Source organism: Osmerus mordax, chromosome 4 (genome assembly GCF_038355195.1).
Source record: "Osmerus mordax isolate fOsmMor3 chromosome 4, fOsmMor3.pri, whole genome shotgun sequence".
Classification (NCBI taxonomy): domain Eukaryota; kingdom Metazoa; phylum Chordata; class Actinopteri; order Osmeriformes; family Osmeridae; genus Osmerus; species Osmerus mordax.
In genome coordinates, this window is record NC_090053.1 from 1,582,527 (window position 1) to 1,607,121 (window position 24,595).

At 52.1% G+C, this 24,595-nt stretch overlaps 1 protein-coding gene across 2 annotated transcripts in view; it reads right to left on the reverse strand.

Moving 5' to 3' along the window:
- The window catches only part of mrpl23 (mitochondrial ribosomal protein L23), a 34,331-nt gene that overhangs the window by 3,475 nt on the left and 6,261 nt on the right, over positions 1–24,595 (reverse strand). For both annotated transcript variants that reach the window (XM_067233877.1, XM_067233878.1), the window contains 2 exons: positions 23,516–23,598; positions 20,214–20,287 (listed from right to left, as the gene is read on the reverse strand). In XM_067233877.1, coding sequence (XP_067089978.1) covers positions 20,214–20,287; positions 23,516–23,598 — 157 coding nt within the window. The remainder of the gene's footprint in view (positions 1–20,213; positions 20,288–23,515; positions 23,599–24,595) is intronic.

The window sequence follows — 24,595 nt, forward strand, 5'->3', positions numbered from 1 at the left end:
TACTGCAGGACACGGGTCCTGTCAGACACTCAGGTACTGCAGGACACGGGTACTGCAGGACACGGGTCCTGTCAGACACTCAGGTACTGCAGGACACGGGTCCTGCAGGACACGGGTCCTGTCAGACACTCAGGTACTGCAGGACACGGGTCCTGTCAGACACTCAGGTACTGCAGGACACGGGTCCTGTCAGACACTCAGGTACTGCAGGACACGGGTCCTGTCAGACACTCAGGTACTGCAGGACACGGGTCCTGTCAGACACTCAGGTACTGCAGGACACGGGTCCTGTCAGACACTCAGGTACTGCAGGACACGGGTCCTGTCAGACACTCAGGTACTGCAGGACACGGGTCCTGTCAGACACTCAGGTACTGCAGGACACGGGTCCTGTCAGACACTCAGGTACTGCAGGACACGGGTCCTGTCAGACACTCAGGTACTGCAGGACACGGGTCCTGTCAGACACTCAGGTACTGCAGGACACGGGTCCTGTCAGACACTCAGGTACTGCAGGACACGGGTCCTGTCAGACACTCAGGTACTGCAGGACACGGGTCCTGTCAGACACTCAGGTACTGCAGGACAAGGGTCCTGTCAGACACTCAGGTACTGCAGGACACGGGTACTGCAGGACACGGGTACTGCAGGACACGGGTACTGCAGGACACGGGTACTGCAGGACACGGGTACTGCAGGACACGGGTACTGCAGGACACGGGTCCTGTCAGACACTCAGGTACTGCAGGACACGGGTCCTGTCAGACACTCAGGTACTGCAGGACACGGGTACTGCAGGACTCGGGTACTGTCAGACACTCAGGTACTGCAGGACACGGGTCCTGTCAGACACTCAGGTACTGCAGGACACGGGTCCTGTCAGACACTCAGGTACTGCAGGACACGGGTCCTGTCAGACACTCAGGTACTGCAGGACACGGGTCCTGTCAGACACTCAGGTACTGCAGGACACGGGTCCTGTCAGACACTCAGGTACTGCAGGACACGGGTCCTGTCAGACACTCAGGTACTGCAGGACACGGGTCCTGTCAGACACTCAGGTACTGCAGGACACGGGTACTGCAGGACACGGGTACTGCAGGACTCGGGTACTGCAGGACACGGGTACTGCAGGACACGGGTACTGCAGGACACGGGTACTGCAGGACACGGGTACTGCAGGACACGGGTACTGCAGGACACGGGTACTGCAGGACACGGGTACTGCAGGACTCGGGTACTGCAGGACTCGGGTCCTGTCAGACACTCAGGTACTGCAGGACACGGGTACTGCAGGACTCGGGTACTGCAGGACACGGGTACTGCAGGACACGGGTACTGCAGGACTCGGGTACTGCAGGACACGGGTACTGCAGGACACGGGTACTGTAGGACACGGGTACTGCAGGACACGGGTACTGCAGGACACGGGTACTGTAGGACTCGGCTACTGTAGGACACGGGTACTGTAGAACACGGGTACTGTAGGACACAGATACCTGGACTAGTTCCAAGCCGGGGTTTCCTATCCAACCCAAAACACACGGCCCTCACAGAAGAACCCGGCCCTCACAGAGGAACCCGGCCCTCACAGAAGAACCCGGCCCTCACAGAGGATCCCGGCCCTCACAGAGGAACCCGGCCCTCACAGAGGAACCCGGCCCTCACAGAGGATCCCGGCCCTCACAGAGGAACCCGGCCCTCACAGAGGATCCCGGCCCCTCTCTTCACTACTCTACGTTCCATCCTCCCCTCCAGCTTCTACCTCTTCCGCTCTCCCTTTTTCACTCCATCACTTTCCTTCTGCATCCCTCACACACACGTAGAAGAATCCTTTCCATTTGAGAATCCGCTTCTCATGCTCTCTTCTGGTGTTCACTTATTCAGAAGCGGAGGATCACATCCATTATTTAGATCATCTCTGGCCTCGACTAATGCATCCTGGGCCCCTGCGCACACACGTGTGTATACACACACACACGGGTTGTTGAGTACAGGCATGCACGCACACTACGTTCCACTATCCCCTCGTGGTCAGAAGGTGACTCTTGCTCATCCTCACCATCATTATCTACCTCTCACAGTACATTTACATTTTACATTTAGTCATTTAGCAGACGCTCTTATCCAGAGCGACTTACAGTAAGTACAGAGACATTCTCCCCGAGGCAAGTAGGGTGAAGTGCCTTGCCCAAGGACACAACGTCATTTGGCACGGACGGGTTTTGAACTGGCAACCTTCTGATTACTAGGCCGACTCCCTCACCGCTCAGCCACCTGACAGTAACTATCACTATTTCTATCCCTCAAAGTAACTATCACTATCACTCACAGTAACTATCACTATATCTACCTCTCACAGTAACTATAACTAACCCGTCACATTAACTATCACTACCTCGCACAGTAACTATCACTACCTCTCACAGTAACTATCACTACCTCTCACAGTAACTATCACTATATCTACCTCTCACAGTAACTATAACTAACCCGTCACATTAACTATCACTACCTCTCACAGTAACTATCACTACCTCTCACAGTAACTATCACTACCTCTCACAGTAACTATCACTATATCTACCTCTCACAGTAACTATCACTACTTCTCACAGTAACTATCACTACTTCTCACAGTAACTATCACTATATCTACCTCTCACAGTAACTATCACTAACAGTACCTCTCACAGTAACTATCACTATCACCATCACTAACAGTAACTATCACTGTTGCTTGCTCTATCACTCAGTTTTCCTCTCTCTTTTCTGAATTGTGGTGCAAAATCAGAATTGATGATATTTCACAAACATTCTCCTTACTGGAAATGGAGTGTTTAACTCCTGTTTATGCAACACAATACGATAAACCCAGTGAGATTCAATCCATCTTCCTTCACCCTGGGAGATGGGTCATTAACTGTGTGTAGTCCTACCAGTCCTTGAGACGGCCAACGGCTGCTCATGCTACTCACAAACCAGCCAGAAACAACACAAGTCTGCAGCCTAACTGTGTGGTATGTTAGTTGGGGTCAGTGCGTGGGCAACAGAGGTCCGCTCCCCCTCTCAGAGAGAATGCTATTATGTTTCCAATTCCCCAAACATAGAGAAAAATGCATATATCACCACCTAGCATGAGCTTGATCCCCTCAAGGGGCTGAAGCTAGTTCAGCTAACCAAAACACAGAACAGTCCTGCGCTGACCTGCACCAAAACTCTCCAGAACTGAGGTTTCTGTTTGTGTGTGTTGCAAGATGTCAGATGCCATGATGTTTGGTTTCAGGGTTTACCGATGTCACTCCGGAGACGAAACACAACCCCCGGCAACATCAACAAACAAAAACAACTACTTCCACAACAATGCAAAGGTATGGCAGCCTGCCATTGGCCAAGGCTGAGCGAATGAAAAGCAGTGATTCATTATCACAGTACTGAAACTGCTCTCACCAAAATAATTAGCGACCTCAGACTAAACTCTGATGCAAATAAAGTCTCTGTCCTTATTCTGTTAGATCTCAGTGCAGCATTTGATATCACTGATCACGACATTCTAATCAATAGACTGGAAAAGCTTATTGGGTTCACGGACAGTGTATTAAACTGGATGAAATCATATATCAGAGGAAGGAAGTTTGATGTTAGTTTAGGAGACCATATGTCTAAGAAACATGAGAACTGCTACGGGGTTGCTCAAGGAAGCTGCTTAGGTCCATTACTTTTTTCTCTTTAGATGTTACCACTCGGCGACATAATCAGAGAACATAACATAGATTTCCATAGCTATGCGGATGACACACAACTATATATATCCACTGAACCCAACGATGCAACAGCCATGAATTCCATTACCAACTGCTTGTCGCCAATAAACAAATGGATGAATGATAACTTTCTTTAATTAAATAAGGACAAAACTGAAGTCCTACTATGTGGCCCCAAATACAAAAGAGAGATGCTTACTAAGAATCTTGGACGCTTAACCCCCTGTCTTAAACCAGAGGTGACGAGTCTCGGTGTAATCCTGGACTCAGATTTGAATTTCAACTCTCACATTAATAAAGTGACTAAAACAGCTTTCTTTCACCTCAAGAATATAGCGAAGGTACGACCATTCATAATCCAAAATGATGGCTGGCTCCCTGTTACCTTCAGAATTGACTTTAAGGTCCTTTTACTCACATACAAAGCTCTAAATGGACAAGGACCTAGCTACATTGCTAACTCTCTTATTAACTACACACCCGCTAGAACACTGCGCTCATCAGATTCAGGGCTATTAGAGGTCACCAGAAGCAGTCATAAGAAGATTGGTGATGCGGCCTTTGTCAATTACGCCCCTAAACTATGGAACACATTACTTTTAAATATTAGGGAAGCAAACATGCTAGACATTTTCAAAAGACAGCTTGAAACCTATATTTTTACCAAAGCATTTAACTAATTTCATCTCAGAAGGGTTTTATTACTTTTCTTTCTTGCATTATTGTTTTTATTGATTTTATGTAAAGCACCTTGAGCTGCAATTCTTGTATAAAATTAGCTAAATAAATAGTCTTATTATTATTATGCTAAATGACTAAATGTATTATATTGGTTGGAGGTATCCAGGAAGGAATTCCTGTGGCAGAGTTCTCTCACTCAGGCAGCCAATCACAAACACCCAAATACACACACAGCCCTTAAGACTCCTTTTGACAACCCCCACCCCTTACACACACACACACAACACCCACCCCCACCCCTTACACACACACACACACACAACTAAACACATTCACATTCACTTACACGTTACACAAATAAGATGACATATTAAGAATTGATTGTGCTGAAAAGACAAATATTTACCAGGAAATGGCAAGAAAACACACACCACAACTTGAAGGTTTGACGTTCCCAAGGCAACTGTGAAGACGCTAACACGGAGTCAGAATATGACCCTATTCTGACCCGTATGAGCCACAAGCACCTGCAAACCAGCGTATTTGTGTGCCGGGCGCCCAGTATCTTCCCCCTCCTGCTAACCTCCCGTCATCTAGAAACACGAGCCCCGGAGCACAAACATCAAGCCAGACCGAGGGGACTAGAACCTGCCAGACCGAGGGGACTAGAACCTGCCAGACCGAGGGGACTAGAACCTGCCAGACCGAGGGGACTAGAACCTGCCAGACCGAGGGGACTAGAACCTGCCAGACCGAGGGGACTAGAACCTGCCAGACCGAGGGGACTAGAACCTGCCAGACCGAGGGGACTAGAACCTGCCAGACCGAGGGGACTAGAACCTGCCAGACCGAGGGGACTAGAACCTGCCAGACCGAGGGGACTAGAACCCCTCCGGATCTGTGGCCGTGTGTGTATGTGTCAAACTCCGGTCCTCTATGAACCCCAGCAGAGCCTGCTAACAGTGGATGAGTCCTCTTTGAACCCCAGCAGAGCCTGCTAACAGTGGATGAGTCCTCTTTGAACCCCAGCAGAGTCTGCTAACAGTGGATGAGTCCTCTTTGAACCCCAGCAGAGCCTGCTAACAGTGGATGAGTGCCTGCTAGACAGCTCTGAAGCCCAGCAGAGACGCCTGAGAGACAGAAAAACAAGACTGAGCCGGGCCAGAACCTATCCAGTCCACATCCAGAGGTGGGGGGAGGGGGGGACCTGGTGTGCATGACAACCCCCCGTTAGGGCGAGCAGCGCTGGACACTTGAGGTAAACACGGATTGAAGATTAATACAGGGTAGAGACAGAGTCATTCACAAAAACAACAAAGCGCACAGATTCAGATCAACACAGCGTTGAGGCATATTAAACAAGACTTCTTATTGTTGGCAGGAGGCTGAGAGAGTCAGGACCTGTGTGTGCACGAGAGAGAGTCAGGACCTGTGTGTGCACGAGAGAGAGTCAGGACCTGTGTGTGCACGAGAGAGAGTCAGGACCTGTGTGTGCACGAGAGAGAGTCAGGACCTGTGTGTGCACGAGAGAGAGAGTCAGGACCTGTGTGTGCACGAGAGAGGCTGGAGGGTCAGGACCTGTGTGTGCACGAGAGAGGCTGAAGGGTCAGGACCTGTGTGTGCACGAGAGAGAGAGTCAGGACCTGTGTGTGCACGAGAGAGAGAGTCAGGACCTGAGTCTGCACGAGAGAGAGAGTCAGGACCTGTGTGTACACGAGAGAGAGAGTCAGGACCTGTGTGTGCACGAGAGAGAGAGTCAGGACCTGTGTCTGCACGAGAGAGAGTCAGGACCTGTGTGTGCACGAAAGAGAGAGTCAGGACCTGTGTGTGCACGAGAGAGAGTCAGGACCTGTGTGTGCACGAGAGAGTCAGGACCTGTGTGTGCACGAGAGAGGCTGAGAGAGTCAGGACCTGTGTGTGCACGAGAGAGGCTGAGAGAGTTAGGACCTGTGTGTGCACGAGAGAGGCTGGAGGGTCAGGACCTGTGTGTGCACGAGAGAGACAGTCAGGACCTGTGTGTGCACGAGAGAGAGAGTCAGGACCTGTGTGTGCACGAGACAGGCTGGAGGGTGAGTGTGTGTGTGCACGAGACAGGCTGGAGGGTGAGTGTGTGTGTGCACGAGACAGGCTGGAGGGTGAGTGTGTGTGTGCACGAGACAGGCTGGAGGGTGAGTGTGTGTGTGCACGAGACAGGCTGGAGGGTGAGTGTGTGTGTGCACGAGACAGGCTGGAGGGTGAGTGTGTGTGCACGAGACAGGCTGGAGGGTGAGTGTGTGTGTGCACGAGACAGGCTGGAGGGTGAGTGTGTGTCCTGCGTCTGTCAGACACATTTCCGCCGCCAGAGCAAGTACTGGCAGAGAGCATTAATATTTTCATTTGTAATGTATACATGGAGCCAAAGCAGCACTCCCCCCCCCCCTCATTCCAACCACACACACACTTTCCCCAACTACCACCACCCCCCCCCACTACCACCCACCCCCCCACTACCACCACCCACCCCCCCACACCCACGACACCCCCCCCACTACCACCCACCACCCCACTACCACCCCCCCACACCCACGACACCCCCCCCCACTACCACCCACCCCCCCACTACCACCACCCACCCCCCCACACCCACGACACCCCCCCCCACTACCACCACCCACCCCCCCACACCCACGACACCCCCCCACTACCACCCACCCCCCCACTACCCACACCCACCCCCCCACACCCACGACACCCCCCCCCCCACTACCACCCACCCCCCCACTACCCACACCCACCCCCCTGAACTCTGAGCCAAAAACAACCCATTGTGTGGGCATGTATGAGAGACAAAAAAAAGAGTGAGTTAGAGAGAAACAGGAAGATAGAAAGGAAGATAAACAGATAGAAAGTGTATAGACTGAGTTTCCCCTTGATCACCCCAAAGCTGTGCCTTTTGAAGTGTCTGTAAGCCGTCTCCTTTACAGACCCGCTCTGCCTGGCTCACACCCACCACCGTGTGAACTCACCTCTTACGCACAGCAAGCACCTTTAAAACACTAAATTCTCTTCTCCGTGGACCAGAAAAAGTCAAGGGAACGCAAATGTTACCGTTGGGTCGATTCCAACCCATCTCTTTTTCCTCGCTCCTAGCTGTGTGTATGTGTGTGTGTGTGTGTGTGTGCGCGTTTGTCTGTCAAAGAGTGCATATGAGATTATTAGACACATTCAATGTCTTGTTCTGTTCAAGCAAGCAGAGTTTGGCTGCAGTGCGTCCAGTGACGAGCTTGAGTGGTTATTTGAGCGTGTTAGAAGCCCTATCCTGCCACGTTCTGGTGTTCTGTGTGGAACCTTGAAAAGCAGCAGGACAAAACAGGTTGTTATTGAACATCTACAGAGTTGGACAGTTGTTTGGACAGAAAGCGTATCCAGCAGAGAGGAGAGAAACAGCACCAAGTGGGACCCAGGTGAGATCAGTACAGGGAAATGTGGATGCTGCAGGTGATCGAAATGACAGACCCAGTTCTCCAGGTCCGACGTGTTAGAATGTCCACTGTGACATGGGGATGGGGGGGGGAAGGGATTATCCAGTGGCTGAGGATGGAACAGGATATTATAGCAGAGAGGCAGGGACACAAAACCCAGATTCAACTGCCGACGCTCTCTGCCTCCCCTCCTCCCCTGCCCCTGGTTTCAGTCCAGACCTGGGTGTTGAACACCCAAGCAGCGGGCCCAAGCAGCGGGCCGGACCCTGCCCTCACAGTCAGACCCTCACCTGGGTCTGACTGTCATTTAGACGTGTAGCTCCATTGGTAGTCAATTGAGGTTGCATCACTACTAGTTTGAAGCTTTCATTTTTTACACAATCACAGACTGTATTTGGAAATAGCTTAAGATACACTATATTGCCAAAAGTATTCGCTAGTCTGCCTTCACACGCATATGAACGTGAGTGACATCCCATTCTTAAACAATAGGATTTAATATGATGTCGGCCCATCCTTTGCAGCTATAACAGTTTCAACTCTTCTAGGAAGGCTTTCCACAAGGTTTAGGAGTGTGTTCATGGGAATTTTGGACCATTCTTCCAGAAGTGCATTTCTGAAGTCAGACACTGGTGTTGTACAAGAAGGCCTGGCTCGCAATCTCCACTCTAATTCATCCCAAAGGTGTTCTATCGGGTTGAGGTCAGGACTCTGTGCAGGCCAGTCAAGTTCTTCCACACCAAACTCACTCATCCATGTCTTTATGGCCCTTGCTTTGTGCACTAGTGCGCAGTCACGTTGGAACAGGAAGTTCCTGTTCCCACAAAGTTGGGAGCATGAAATTGTCCAAAATATCTTGGTATGCTGAAGCATTAACAGTTCCTTTCACTGGAACTAAGGGGCCGAGCACAACTCCCGAAAAACAACCCCACACCATAATCCCCCCTCCACCAAACTTTACAGTTTCGTCCATCAGATTGCCAGAGGGAGAAGCATGATTCGTGACTCCAGAGAGCTCGTCTGCACTGCTCTAGAGTCCAGTGGCACCACTGCATCAGACCCTTTGCATTGCACCTGGTGACGTAAGGCTTGGATGCAGGTGGAATCCTATCACGGTACCACTCTGGAATTCACCGAGCTCTTGAGAGCGACCCATTCTTTCACTAATGTTTATAGAAGTAGTCTGCATGCCTAAGTGCTTGATTTTATACACCTGTGGCTATGGAAGTGATTTGAACACCTGAATTCGATGATTTGGATAGCGGAGTGAGTCTCCCTCAGCTGGACTATAACCATCACAAAGACCTCAAAAATGTCTAGAACGATTTTAACTGTTAACTCTGGTCAAAAAGACAAGCAAGTCTGCAGGGTCTCTAGGGGGGGACACAACCCTCTCACACTAAAGGGTTGCCAAAAACAAAAGTTTGAAAGTTGTGATTTGGGTTTTAAGGGCAGGTTTTGAGTTGCAATAGGGCGGAAAACTATCAGTCCATATTGGCAACGATCTGCACGTGTCAGAGGTTCTCTCATGTTTGTGAAACTCAGACGTTAGATGTTACAACTGCAGAGGACTTGAGTGCATTACTTCAAGTCTATCAGAGACTTGACTGATAACTGATGAACATTTTTGTCAGCTCAAAAATAAAGGATGTTTTGTCATTAAAATCTGGTCTGCTCTGCCTACACTGGGGCTTTAAATCAAACAATGGCAATAAGGTGTGATTTAAGAAAAATAAATGTTGAAGTACAAAATGTTTTCAATATCTACTGTATCAAATTTGTATATGCACTTGCAATCTGCATGATAAGTATGTTCCTATGGACAACAACAAAACAGCTGATCTTTTCAGCTCAAGACATCTACAAGCAAAAAGTGGTTAATGGCCACCGGCCTAACGTAGGCGAGAGCAAAACTGTGGTCCCTCTGCCGTCTGACCATGTTCAAGAAGAGAGGTGTTCATCTGAAGCAGGAGCAGGCCTTGGATGTCTCAGTGAAGTGTTCATTGTGTGGTCGACCCCAACCTGACCGCCTTGGACACACTGGCAGAGAACTAGAAACCAGGCAATGGCACAGGGGTGAGGCTACAGGGATTAGCTGCTGTGTGTGTGTGTCTTTCAAAACACTTCACAAGTGTGGAATGTGTATATGGTTTGAAGGGGGTCTGTGATTAGACAGAAGAGGACAGAAGAGGACAGGAGAGACAGGAGAGGAGAGGAGAGACAGGAGGACAGGAGAGACAGGAGAGGACAGGAGAGGACAGGAGAGAGGACAGGAGAGGATAGGAGAGGACAGAAGAGGACAAGACAGGAGAGACAGGAGAGGACAGGACAGGAGAGGACAGGAGAGACAGAAGAGGACAGAAGAGGACAGGACAGGAGAGGGAGGAGAGGACAGGAGGAAATAAAGAGAAGAGAGGAAAAAAGGAGAGAGAGAAGAGGAGAGAAGAAGAGAGAGGACAGGAGAGAGAGAAGAGGACAGGAGAGAAGAAGAGAAGAGGACAGGAGAGAGGACAGGAGAGAGAGAAGAGGACAGGAGAGAGAGAAGAGGACAGGAGAGAGAGAAGAGGAGAGCCAGCTGCTGTTTCTCCTGCCAGGTCCCTGGGTGGGCCATGCTCACTCTCACTCTTTCTCTCACACTCTTGCTTTTTCTCTCTCTCTCTCTCACACACACACACACTTCTTTCTCTCTCTCACACACACTCACTTTCTCTTTCAAACACACACAGTCTTTCTCTTACACAAAAACACTTTAGCTCTCTCTCACACTCTCTCCTTGACAGAAGCTACTGGCGTAAACCACGGTGAAGCCTGTCCTAGAGAGAGGGGGTCGGGCGAGGGAGAGGAACAGTGCTCTGTCCTAGAGAGAGGGGGCCGGGCGAGGGGGCCGGGCGAGGGAGAGGGGGCCGGGCGAGGGAGCAGTGCTCTGTCCTAGAGAGAGGGGGCCGGGCGAGGGAGAGGAGGAGTCCTCTTAATTCAGGATGGCTTGAGAATCTTTCTGTCAGAGAGAAAAGGGGAGGGGAACAGAGCAGAAATAGCTAGAAACCATTTCTTGATGTGAGGGAGAATGTCAGTGAGAGCTGGCATCCTGTTGTCGGTTGGCCGGGGTCACGACCCTGCCCCCGCACAAATTACTCTTAATTACCGACATCTCTACCGCCGCTCTCAACCAAATAACTCAGCTCTCAGTTTGCACATGATGCATATGAAAAGACTCCATTAAAAATGCTGACAACTAGACTCATTTAACACGAGTTGGTTCTAGGTCTGTTTGTTTCCTTTTCTGTTCCAGGCTAAATGCTTCTAATTTTCCCTCCATTCTGTCGTTCTTTCTGCCCCTGTGACACCCTCTCTGCCCCTGTGACACCCTCTCTGCCCCTGTGACACCCTCTCTGCCCCTGTGACACCCTCTCTGCCCCTGTGACACCCTCTCTGCCCCTGTGACACCCTCTCCCTGATTTCCTCCTCCTCCCACCCACCCTGCCTCCCTCTCCCTGTTCTCCCTCCCTCTCTCTCCCTCCCTCCCTCCCGTCTCCCTCCCTCCCTCCCCCCCCCCCCATCTCCCTCTCTCTCCCTCCCTCCCTCCCCCCCATCTCCCTCTCTCTCCCTCCCTCCCTCCCCCCCATCTACCTCTCTCTCCCTCCCCCCCCCCCCCCATCTCCCCATCTCCCTCTCCCTCCCTCCCTCCCTCCCTCCCCCCCCATCTCCCTCCCGCCCCGTCTCCCTCCGTCTCCCTCCCCCACCCCCACCCGTCTCCCTCCCTCTCTCTCTCTCTCTCCCTCCCTCCCTCCCTCCCCCCCCGTCTCCCTCTCGCCCCGTCTCCCTCCCTCCCTCTCTCCCCCCCCCCCCCCCCGTCTCCCTCCCTCTCTATCCCTCCCTCCCTCCCCCCCCCCCCCCGGTCTCCCCCCCCCCCCGTCTGCCTCCCGTACAGACAGCCCCCTGGCTGGGACAGATCCAAGACCAAGAGCCGCCACTGGTGCTGGGTCTCTGGTTTCTATAGGGTCACCAATAAACACACACACACAGACACACAGACACACGCACAGCTCCCTGCTGTTCTGCCCAGAGACAGACCTGTGGGAGCATGTCTGGGCTTGTCCAAGGCATGGCTGTATTAGGCTTCTTCAGTAGACACTGAACCCTGGTAATAGAGCCTCTCTCTGGCTCACCAGGGTCTTGAACACGCTTGTCTCGGCTCAGCCACATGGCTGGTCACTTGGACGGCAACAACAACAAGGACAGGATTACGCCCCCCCACCCCCTCCCCAAATCCCTCTCAGCTCAATCTCCAACCTCCTCTCCCTGTTCAAGCACACATTCAGCCCCACTATCTATAGCTTTCTCCCAACCCCCCAACCCTACCCGCCCCTACCCCCCCGTCACCCCCGTTCAGAGGAATGTGAGGACCAGCTGTTTGAGGAAGAAATAAACAAATAAAACCACCAAAAACAGGAAATGCAGCAGCTCCTATCAGCAGGCTGCATCAGTGGTGCGGTCATCCCAGAGCAAACCTGGGTGGCGCCTGATGTTGATTGGCTGATCAAAGTGACAGCCGTGTAAGGATGGAAGGTCAGGCATAATCAGCAAGTTATAGTCTGTGTGTGTGTGTGTGTGTGTGTCTAAGTTATGCAGGAAATAGGAGAGGAAACAAGGAGGAGAAAATTCAAGATCCTGAGAGATGGAGAGGATGAAACAGGTTGTGCAGTACAAGGGCGGCCCAGATAGTGTGTGTGTGCGTGCGTGTGCATGCGTACACATGTGTGTGTGTGCGTGAGAAAGAGAAAAATCTAAATGTCCTCAGTATTGTGGTCTATCTGTGTTAGTACAAAGTGGAAAGTGTGTGGGTGTGAAGACGCAAGCCGGACGCCAGAGACCAGACTCACTTTTCTATAATTCATATTCTGTCTTCTCCGCTCTTATGAAACCTACTCACATTCCTTGTCCTTCTCTCTGACAAACACACCAACAAACACAGTCACTAACACGCACATGCACTCATCAACGCACTAAAGCTGCCAAACACATGACTGAGTATCGCCGTCTTTGTGGCAGTTGTCCCACATTAAAACCTGATAAATCATGTTTCTGTGGGACAGACAGACACAGAACCAGGTGAAACACCTCGATACGTGCCATTCCAAAGTAAAAATGTTGTGTGTTGCATGCTGGGTAGCGATCTGCACATGCAGTACAAGTTCAACTGTTTCCACTTTGTGTGTTTCCACTGCTGAGGCACTGTCAACGTATGTTCCTGCCTGCCTGCCTCAAAGCATGCTGAACTGAACTGAACAGGAGGGTAAACAAGGGAGGGAAAGAAGAGGTAGAAGGAGGGGAACGACAACCAGCAGAAATAGAGAGTTTAGCCTAACGTGAATAACTCTGCAGACTGGAGGTGAGGGACTGAGGGAGAGAGAAACCGAGGGGCGATGAAGGGGCGACGACCCAGAGTTTGCGTGACAAGGTAGAGGAGGATGAGGAAGAGGGAGGGGAGGCAAGCAATCATGAGCCAAATAGTTGAAAATAATAAAATTCCACACAGATAAGCAGGATTTCCCCTCGCCCCCTTATTCAGCACCTCCAGGTCCAGAGCGTGGGGGCTACCCGAGGTCAACAGGAACAAAGGGAGGAGGTGAGGAGGGGGGAGAAGGGGTAAGGGAGTGCAGAGAGACAGAGAGAGGGGGGTCATCCTGCTTTAGCCTTGACAGGGCCTCACTCCTCCCTCCCCCTCTCTCTCTCTCTCTCTCTCTCTCCCCCCCCCCCCCTCTCTCTCTCTCTAGCCCCCCCACTCCATACATCCCAAGTGGGGTTGCATCAAGTATTGTGCAATAAGGAGTCAATAAGAGCAGACGAGAGGATTACACAGAAGAGAATAGAGGAGAAGATAGGACAGGATAAGAGGGGAGAGGAGAGGTTGGAGCAGCCGTCAGAGGCAGAAGGGGGGTTGGAGGAAGGGTCTCCTTGCACAGCAAAACGTTGCCATCTAGTGTCAGATCAGACGGACCACCTACATCCTGCCCCTCACACCCCGCTCCTTCCTTCACCATGTTCCTGCTCTTCCACTGACATTCTCCCTCCCTCTGTCCGTGACAGAGAGAGACAGAGACACAGAGAGAGAGGGGAGAGAGGAGAGAGAGAGAGAGAGAGCAACAAAGAGTGAAAGAGAGAGTGATGGAGAGTGGGGAAGTCCTGTGTTGTTTAGCTGTAATCCAGTAGAGCACGCTCAGGGGAGCCCGACGATCTGATTGGTGTTTGGCCTTTGGTGACCAGAGCATCAAACATGTTGTTCACATCTTCCGGGAAACTCAGCAACGCGGGGACAAACAACAAGCGCTGACACACACGCTAGCTGAAGGGGCGTCTGGATGGCGTCTGGATGGCGTCTGGATGGCGTGATGCATGCCTAACAGCGGCTGCATGTTTCCTTAACAATAGAGACCTGGCAAGTTGGCCTCTGAGTGCATGAGGCGTAGGTTTGATGGAAGTAATAAACCCTTAAATATTCTGCCCCCTACTGAGTCATGGTGTCTTGGTCATCCTTCACTGGGTGTGTTCCTATGTGAAGGTCAGCTGGATCTTCCCTAACTACAGTCTCACTCACCTATGGTGTGTATATAGTGTGTGTGTTTGTGTGTGTGCGTGCGCGCACGTGTGGGTGGGGGTGGGAGAGAGCTCAAAAGCACAAGTAAGATATTTACTACAGAATGAGATCATGATGAGGGTTTATTGTGTTATATACAGAGATGTGCAACTCCCTCACAACCAAGGAGCCTGCTGCACCAGACAACACCTGAACACATCTGTTTGTCTGCCTGACTGCCTGCCTGCCTGCCTGCCTGCCTGCCTGCCTGCCTGCCTGCCTGCCTGCCTGCCTGTCTGCCTGCCTGCATGATGCGCAAACCACCCACCAGTCAACCTAGGCCAACACCAGTCATTCCAGGCTAGTCTTTGCTGTGCATGAAACTCTGACCCAGAGTACCAGGACCCTAGAATCCAGGACCAAGCCACTGAAGTGTAGCCTTCATTTTGGGCTGTTGAACCTCCTTCACCCCTCAGCTCCCAGCTCCTCCTCCTCAGCACTCTTACTCCAACCCCCCTGCCCCCCCCCCACCCTGCCCCCCCCCCCCCCGTCTCTGGATCCTTCCTGTTCTGGCATAACTCCACCATGCCCTCCGTCACCCCCCTACCCAACCCTCCCTCGGCCCCCCACATTACTCAACCCTCCCTCCCTCTCACACACAAAAAACGCTCCTTTTCCCTGTAGTGGGGTCCCCCTCGCCCTGAGAAAAATGGCCGTCACGGAACCCTGCTAACACAAGGCCTCCCCTCAACCACAAGCTAGGGTATGCAGGGAAAGACAGAGAGAGAGGGAGGGAGGGGGGGGAATAACAGAGACCCTCCATATTACTGCTGGAATATTAGCGGAGGGGGGGAGGGAGGGAGGGAGGGAGGGAGGGAGGGAGGGAGGGAGGGAGGGAGGGAGGGAGGGAGGGAGGGAGGGAGGGAGGGAGGGAGGGAGGGAGGGAGGGAGGGAGGGAGGGAGGGAGGGAGGGAGGGAGGGAGGGAGGGAGGGAGGGAGGGAGGGAGGGAGGGAGGGAGGGAGGGAGGGAGGGAGGGAGGGAGGGAGGGAGAGCCACAGAACACTCCCCCACATGTGGAGTCAATTAGGAACAATCTTGTTTTCTATCCACCGCTGCAAAAGAAAGTTTTTTTCTCCCCTGAGTTGTGTGTGTCCGTGTGTGTGAGCATGTTTTTCTGCAAACTTGCCAGAGAAATAAGCAGGATCTTATGGGTTTTCTATATCGAGGGCATTTAAGTCTGGAGAGTCCATGTTTGAGTGCTGCTCCTGTTCAGACAGACTCATCCAGGAGATCCTTCATGCCAAGCCCACGAGACACTCCTGGAACCATGTCTCAGGGCTGTGTGTTGTGTCACAAGCTGTGTACGAGTGTGTGTGTGTGTGTGCATGTCTCAGGGCTGTGTGTTGTGTCACAGGCTGTGTACGAGTGTGTGTGTGTGTGTGTGTGCATGTCTCAGGGCTGTGTGTTGTGTCACAAGCTGTGTACGAGTGTGTGTGTGTGTGTGCATGTCTCAGGGCTGTGTGTTGTGTCACAAGCTGTGTACGAGTGTGTGTGTGTGTGTGTGCGCATGTCTCAGGGCTGTGTGTTGTGTCACAAGCTGTGTACGAGTGTGTGTGTGTGTGTGTGTGCATGTCTCAGGGCTGTGTGTTGTGTCACAAGCTGTGTACGAGTGTGTGTGTGTGTGTGTGTGTGTGTGTGTGTGCATGTCTCAGGGCTGTGTGTTGTGTCACAAGCTGTGTACGAGTGTGTGTGTGTGCATGTCTCAGGGCTGTGTGTTGTGTCACAAGCTGTGTACGAGTGTGTGTGTGTGTGTGCATGTCTCAGGGCTGTGTGTTGTGTCACAAGCTGTGTACGAGTGTGTGTGTGTTTGAAGCCTGATGGGCCAGTTTATGCATGCTCACACCTCTGATAGTTGTGCGTGACTGGTGCGAGACAGACGTCTTCCACGTTAGGTTTCCAGAGACACACACGCGCGCGCGCACGCACGCACACACACAAAGGCTCTCAGGAAGAACGAGTTTTAGACAAGAGGAAGTCTCATGGATGCTTCAATTATGTATCGTCTTTCAAACTGTCATGTTTAGACCGCTTCAATTATTCATCCGTTTCAGGATGGATGTCTGAACCTGTGGGGGAACAATAGGTCTACGCCGCCAGTGGCTGATCTGGGCAGCATCAAACCAGCCCAGCAGAAAACAAAAGCATCTCTTCATATTCCCATCAAAGACTTCATGAAATAAGACTTTGTTTGTTTGTTTACTTTCAACGGGGGTGTGGGGCAGGGGGGTTGTATGATTTCAAAGAGAAGAAACTTCAAATGGAGGTTGGGGGGGTTCAAACGGGCCCAGGATCTGACGTCAGATGCAGGTGTGAAGGTAGTGACCCTGGAGATCCATAGAGCCCTCTCTCTAACCCCAGTCTGTCTGTCTCTCTAGCCCCAGTCTGTCTGTCTCTCTAGCCCCAGTCTGTCTCTCTCTCTAGCCCCAGTCTGTCTGTCTCTCTAGCCCCAGTCTGTCTGTCTCTCTAGCCCCAGTCTGTCTGTCTCTCTAGCCCCAGTTTGTATCTGTCTCTCTAGCCCCAGTCTGTCTCTCTAGCCACAGTCTGTCTGTCTCTCTAGCCCCAGTCTGTCTCTCTCTCTAGCCCCAGTTTGTATCTGTCTCTCTAGCCCCAGTCTCTCTCTCTAGCCCCAGTCTGTCTCTCTCTCTAGCCCCAGTTTGTATCTGTCTCTCTAGCCCCAGTCTCTCTCTCTAGCCCCAGTCTGTCTGTCTCTCTAGCCCCAGTTTGTATCTGTCTCTCTAGCCCCAGTCTCTCTCTCTAGCCCCAGTTTGTCTGTCTCTCTAGCCCCAGTTTGTATCTGTCTCTCTAGCCCCAGTCTCTCTCTCTAGCCCCAGTCTGTCTGTCTCTCTAGCCCCAGTCTCTCTCTCTAGCCCCAGTCTGTCTGTCTCTCTAGCCCCAGTCTGTCTGTCTCTCTAGCCCCAGTCTCTCTCTCTAGCCCCAGTCTGTCTGTCTCTCTAGCCCCAGTCTCTCTCTCTAGCCCCAGTCTGTCTGTCTCTCTAGCCCCAGTCTGTCTCTCTCTCTAGCCCCAGTCTGTCTCTCTCTCTAGCCCCAGTCTGTCTGTCTCTCTAGCCCCAGTCTGTATCTGTCTCTCTAGCCCCAGTCTGTCTGTCTCTCTAGCCCCAGTCTGTCTGTCTCTCTAGCCCCAGTCTGTCTGTCTCTCTAGCCCCAGTCTGTCTGTCTCTCTAGCCCCAGTCTGTATCTGTCTCTCTAGCCCCAGTCTGTCTCTCTCTCTAGCCCCAGTCTGTCTGTCTCTCTAGCCCCAGTCTGTCTCTCTCTCTAGCCCCAGTCTGTCTGTCTCTCTAGCCCCAGTCTGTCTGTCTCTCTAGCCCCAGTCTGTATCTGTCTCTCTAGCCCCAGTCTGTCTGTCTCTCTAGCCCCAGTCTGTCTGTCTCTCTAGCCCCAGTCTGTCTGTCTCTCTAGCCCCAGTCTGTATCTGTCTCTCTAGCCCCAGTCTGTCTGTCTCTCTAGCCCCAGTCTGTCTCTCTCTCTAGCCCCAGTCTGTCTGTCTCTCTAGCCCCAGTCTGTCTGTCTGTCTCTCTAGCCCCAGTCTGTCTGTCTGTCTCTCTAGCCCCAGTCTGTCTGTCTCTCTAGCCCCAGTCTGTCTGTCTCTCTAGCCCCAGTCTGTCTGTCTCTCTAGCCCCAGTCTGTCTCTCTCTCTAGCCCCAGTCTGTCTGTCTCTCTAGCCCCAGTCTGTCTGTCTCTCTAGCCCCAGTCTGTCTGTCTCTCTAGCCCCAGTCTGTCTGTCTCTCTAGCCCCAGTCTGTCTGTCTCTCTAGCCCCAGTCTGTCTGTCTCTCTAGCCCCAGTCTGTCTGTCTCTCTAGCCCCAGTCCGTCTGTCTCTCTAGCCCCAGTCTGTCTCTCTCTCTAGCCCCAGTCTGTCTGTCTCTCTAGCCCCAGTCTGTCTCTCTCTCTAGCCCCAGTCTGTCTGTCTCTCTAGCCCCAGTCTGTCTGTCTCTCTAGCCCCAGTCTGTCTGTCTCTCTAGCCCCAGTCTGTCTGTCTCTCTAGCCCCAGTCTGTCTGTCTCTCTAGCCCCAGTCTGTCTGTCTCTCTAGCCCCAGTCTGTCTGTCTCTCTAGCCCCAGTCTGTCTGTGCCTCTAGCCCCAGTCTGTCTGTGTCTCTAGCCCCAGTCTGTCTGTCTCTCTAGCCCCAGTCTGTCTGTCTCTCTAGCCCCAGTCTGTCTGTCTCTCTAGCCCCAGTCTGTATCTGTCTCTCTAGCCCCAGTCTGTCTCTCTCTAGCCCCAGTCTGTATCTGTCTCTCTAGCCCCAGTCTGTCTGTGCCTCTAGCCCCAGTCTGTCTGTGCCTCTAGCCCTAGTCTGTCTCTCACTCTAGCCCCAGTCTGTATCTGTCTCTAGCCCCAGTCTGTCTGTCTCTCTAGCCCCAGTCTGTCTGTCTCTCTAGCCCCAGTCTGTCGTTCTGTCTCTCTAGCCCCAGTCTGTCGTTCTGTCTCTCTAGCCCCAGTCTGTCGTTCTGTCTCTCTAGCCCCAGTCTGTCGTTCTGTCTCTCTAGCCCCAGTCTGTCTGTCTCTCTAGCCCCAGTCCGTATCTCTCTCTAGCCCCAGTCTGTCTCTCTCTCTAGCCCCAGTCTGTCTCTCTCTCTAGCCCCAGTCTGTCTCTCTCTCTAGCCCCAGTCTGTCTCTCTCTCTAGCCCCAGTCCGTCTCTCTCTCTAACCCCAGTCTGTCTCTCTCTCTAACCCCAGTCTGTCTGTCTCTCTAGCCCCAGTCTGTCTGTCTCTCTAGCCCCAGTCTGTCTGTCTCTCTAACCCCAGTCTGTCTCTCTCTCTAGCCCCAGTCTGTCTCTCTCTCTAACCCCAGTCTGTCTGTCTCTCTAGCCCCAGTCTGTCTGTCTCTCTAACCCCAGTCTGTCTCTCTCTCTAGCCCCAGTCTGTCTGTCTCTCTAGCCCCAGTCTGTCTGTCTGTCTCTCTAGCCCCAGTCTGTCTCTCTCTCTAGCCCCAGTCTGTCTCTCTCTCTAGCCCCAGTCTGTCTCTCTCTCTAGCCCCAATCTGTCTGTGTCTCTAGCCCCAGTCTTTCTCTCTCTCTAGCCCCAGTCTGTCTGTCTCTCTCTCTAGCCCCAGTCCGTCTCTCTCTCTAACCCCAGTCTGTCTGTCTCTCTAGCCCCAGTCTGTCTCTCTCTCTAACCCCAGTCTGTATCTGTCTCTAGCCCCAGTCTCTAGCGAGACAGAGCGTGTCTGTGGATGTGAGACTTAAGGGGTTCCCAAGAGGACAGCAGCAAGATGGCGGGGGGGCCCAGCGGGGGGGCCCAGCGGGGGGGCCCAGCGGGGGGCCCAGCGGTGCCTGTGGCTGTCTGTCTTGAGAGGGCAGCGCTTACGTATGTTTCCACAGTTCTAATAAGAGCAGAGCCACTCTGTGGGTGGTGTGGGGGCGGTCTACAATGAGAAGGGATGAGTGAGAGGCCACCGAGTCCAACTGGTTCTTAGAAAAGCGGCATGTCTGCATGGGGAGAGATTCCTCTGGATGGAGGGGGATGTTGTTTTAATAACACCCCCACAGAAACCCAAACCCCCAACCCCACCTCCCGGGCAACACCACCAGCCCCGGGGTGCTACTGAGAAACCTGCGTCTCCACCTCACTGTTAACCAGCTGGGAGTCAGGGTACTGTAAATACCTGCTACCCACGTCGCATAATACGTGTGTGTGTGTGTGTGTGTCAGCTCACCAATTGAATGTACGCCACTTTGTAATCAGGCCTCTTCACTTTCTGGTTCAGGTGATTTATTTTCTTGTTCGTACCTGTAGAGAGATAGAGTAATCAAGAGAGAAAGGAGACCGAAAGTGACAGAGAGAGAGGGACAGCGAAGGGAGGGGGGTTATTGTAAGGGTTTCAGTTTATACGGCTTCTTCTGTGATTTAGTTAGTTGGTGTGCTTATTCTAACATGCCGTCAACATGAAACTCTCCCGTCCGTTCCGAAGGGAGAAGGGGGAGGGGGGGGGGGAAGTAGGGGGGAGAGAGGGAGAAGGGGGGAGAGAGAGGGAGAAGAGAGGGGGGGAAGAGGGGGGGAGTTAAGGGGGGGGGGAGAGAGGGGGAGAAGGGGGGGGAAGAAGGGAGAAGAGAGGGAAGAGAGGGGGAGAAGGGGGAAGAGGGGGGAGGGGAGAGGGAAGAGAGAGGGAGTAGGGGGGAGAGGGAGGGGGAAGAGAGAGGGAGTAGGGGGGAGAGAGGGGGAAGAGAGAGGGAGTAGGGGGGAGAGAGGGAAGAGAGAGGGAGTAGGGGGGAGAGAGAGGGGGAAGAGAGAGGGGGAAGAGAGAGGGGGAGGGGATGAGAGAAAGCGTGAGGGTGAGGGAGAGGATAACCGAGAGAGGGAGAGGATAACCGAGAGAGGGAGAGAGACTTCACCACACAACCAGGAGACCAACAGTTGGTTCCTTAAACCAATGAAGATTAACCAAACAGTAGAAAAACTTACAAACGGGCAGAAAAAAGTGACAAAGCAACAGCATTTTTCCACCTTGAAAACTCACTGTGGGTCTTCACCGTAACTGCTGTTGTCATGGGAACAGTTTATGACATGAATCACGAGGTAAACATTCCACTGTAATGAGATATTTGAGTCCATATGTGTGTGTGCACATATGGAGGTGTGTGTTGGAGTTGGTACGTTTGTGTGTGTGTGTGTGCGAACATAGGTGTGTTTTGTGTAATAATCAACAGCCAGACCCACAGCTCAGGGAAAGCCCTTAGCATGGTTGTAAACACACACACACACACACACAAACACACGGTTAGTGGCCCCTATGTAGGTGTTAGAGACGTGTGTGTGTGTGTCACATTCAGGATCTCTGGTTGTGGGGGAAACCCCTATGCGGAGACCCCACATCCTTAGCGCCATGAGAAGGAAAGTCTCACACACACACACACACACACACACGCACAATAAATCTAGATGAATCAGGTAAAATGTGGGTTGCTATGTAGATGATAAAAAGGCACTTACAAAACACACGCACAAAAAAAAAAAAACGAACAAGTAATTCCTAATCACCCTCTCTGGTTTTGGGCCTGTGGTCTGGCAGACGGCTATCACGTTACAGACCCCGGAGCGGGAGGGGTAACCGTGGCAACGCCTTCCAAAATACCCCCGCCGTAGGCGATGGGAAGAAAGGGGTCGTTTGCGCCCCTCGTTCTCCAAGCCCGTTCCCCTCTTTACACTGCCAATGGAGTGGAACCCTGGTGCAGGGCGGGATACCTTCTCTGACGCACCTCCAGATCGCCTGGGGGGCCCCTCGCCGCCCTCCCTCGCCTCCCTCCCTCGCCTCCCTCCCTCGCCTCCCTCCCCAGGGGCTTCCCTTTTCCCCTGCTTTTAAAGAGGACCAGACCCTCCACTCATAAACACAACCCTGATGGGTTTTCCTCCATGTTACCCAACAGAGCGTCGCTCTCTCTCTCTAGATCGGTCTTCTTTCCTCCAAGGGTAGAGGGCTCCTGCGAGGCTCTGCCAACACAGCAGTCTCAGTGACAGGCTGGTGTCACACCCATCCTCCCTCCTCCCTTCGGCGAACTCCCCCTCACCTCCCATCCGTCCCTCTCCAGGTTCCCCGCCCCCTTCCTACCCCCCTTCCCCCCCTGTTCCTCCAGGAGCGTGCACATTTTTACCCTTGTAAAAGAGCCTCTAAACAGGCCATGCTAACCCCAAACATTTCCTCCCCCATAAAAAGCCACAAGGATCATTTAGTCAATGATATAACGCTCGGCCTGACTCTATGATCCTGCTCAACTGTAAAAGGAAGAAGGGGGGGGGGGGGGGGGGGGTGCAAAGGGAGAAGGGGAGAAGGGGGTGGTTGTGTAACCATGCTTGGCCCACTTAGACCCCCACAGTAGGTTTGTATGTGCACGCGTGTGTGTGAGGAGGAGTGCAGGGGTGTCCTGGGATCGTCTTGGAGACCACAGTGCTGTGGCAGCAAGACTGTAAGGTTAGGAGCTGTGGGGGATCTGAGCCCAGATAGGCACGCTAACCGCTAGCAAAGCTATCCGTTCCAAAACTGTCTCCTCTCTGCCAATAAAATAAGAAAGGGACTAGCTCATAATGCTACATAGTCACGACCGGTAATCACAACCGGTAATCATCACGGAGCTTGTTTTTGAAGGAAAGTGAACCAGAATACATGATACACGCTCTGGGCTCCAGCTCTTTCTTCCTTTCAGTTGTTTTCAAAACTTCCCTATGTTCATATTGATTGAATCTGAGACAAAAAGTTGGACTTAAAACTTGATATCAAGTGAAAGGGACCTGCAGAGACTTCTAGAACATTGTATCAGTCTGTTCCAGTTTGTTCATTGATAACAAGAGAAAGGAATGTTATGTAGATCATGCAGTCCTGCAGAACATGCTCTTGTGCTTGAGCTTCCCTGAGACGACAGCTGAAGAAAGCACTGGAACCAAGAGCCAGGCGCTGCCTCTCTGCCATGCAGTGTTCCAGTGGCTTGTCAACTGTTTGTATGTTACATTTACATTTAGTCATTTAGCAGACGCTCTTATCCAGAGCGACTTACAGTAAGTACAGGGACATTCCCCCCGAGGCAAGTAGGGTGAAGTGCCTTGCCCAAGGACACAACGTCATTTGGCACAGCCGGGAATCGAACTGGCAACCTTCTGATTACTAGCCCGACTCCCTCACCGCTCAGCCATCTGACTGTCCCCCCCCCCCCCCCCTATCCCCCAGTTCTCACCCTGCAGAGGATCCATCTCCAGGGGGCCTGACCTGTGTGTGTGTGTGTGTGTGTATGTGTTTGTGGTGCAACAGACCTAGTACTGGAAGTGCTTGGGCGCGGACCGTGCGTGTTAGTGCCTGTTGAAGTGGCGGAGGTGCTCCATGTTCTGGTCGTGGTGAACCTGTCTGCACTCTGGTGAAAGTCTGGTCCTGAAGTACTTACTGTTGCTGTGTGTTTGTAAATGTGTGTATTTGTATGTGTGTGTGTGTGTGTGTGTGGGGGGGGGGGGGGGGGGGGGGGGGGAGGTACTTACAGTATTGTATCCTGGTGCGAACTGCTGCTACTGGAACACTATAAATATTTTCCAGGTAGTTCCTCACGTCACACTTAGTCATTCTGTCCAGACAACCCAGGAACATTGCGAGGAGGAGAAAGAGAGAGAAAAAGAGAGACTGTTATTGGAAGACTTTCAGCAATCTATAAGAGCTCCATATTTCTTTGTTCATTGAGACAGGAGACAGGGGAGGGTTATGTGGAGGGCTCTCCGTTCCCTGCCTTCACCTCCAGTTTCCACACCAGGACGGATATGAGCGAGGCTTCATCCGATTAGCCGGCTGCCGCATCGATCGGCAGTTCTGAAAGCGGACATGAAGTCGAGCGGGCTGCGCGTCGACAGGATGGCAGCATTTGGAATGTATTGATTCCATATAAGAAAGAGAAGCTTTTAACTGCTAATCAATCTATCAAATGTGATTAGCGCTGTTTTGTCTGGAGCACTTGCACGTTTGGCAAAGTGCCTAACAGGAGCTCAGCAGAGGCAGAGTGCTTAGACAGGCCGGGGTTCTCCGTCTAAACATGGACTGCAATTAAGTATCCTCTTCTTGATATAAAGACAATAGCGTTTAGACTTTGGTGATCACTTTAGACACACTGGGCTAAAACATTTCTCCAGCTACAAAATGAGTGAAAAGAGAAAGGACTCAGGCATTGACAAATTGGCACCATTTAGCAAAAATGCTTTTTCCTACTTGTTAAGTGAATCTAATTACAGCTATCCAGCAACTATTGTTCAAATATTCTATACATCCCAATGACTCTGTGTCTGATTGATTTTTGACCACAGAGCAATAAACTCCACGTCGTCCTGTCACGAGTGATGTTACAAGCACACTCTCTCGCCGCCATCTTAAACATGACCTAGCTTTTAATCCATCGCTGATGAAGCAGGGGTAGTCATGGTTACACACACGCTGGGATGACCACTTCTCAGAGTCACAGTATACCCACCTACCAAGACATGTCCAAACAAGAAACTAAGTTAGAAGAAATATTGTTCGTCATATAGGATGACCTTGCATAACGTGGGCCTGTGCTGCAGCAAGTCTTCTGGAGC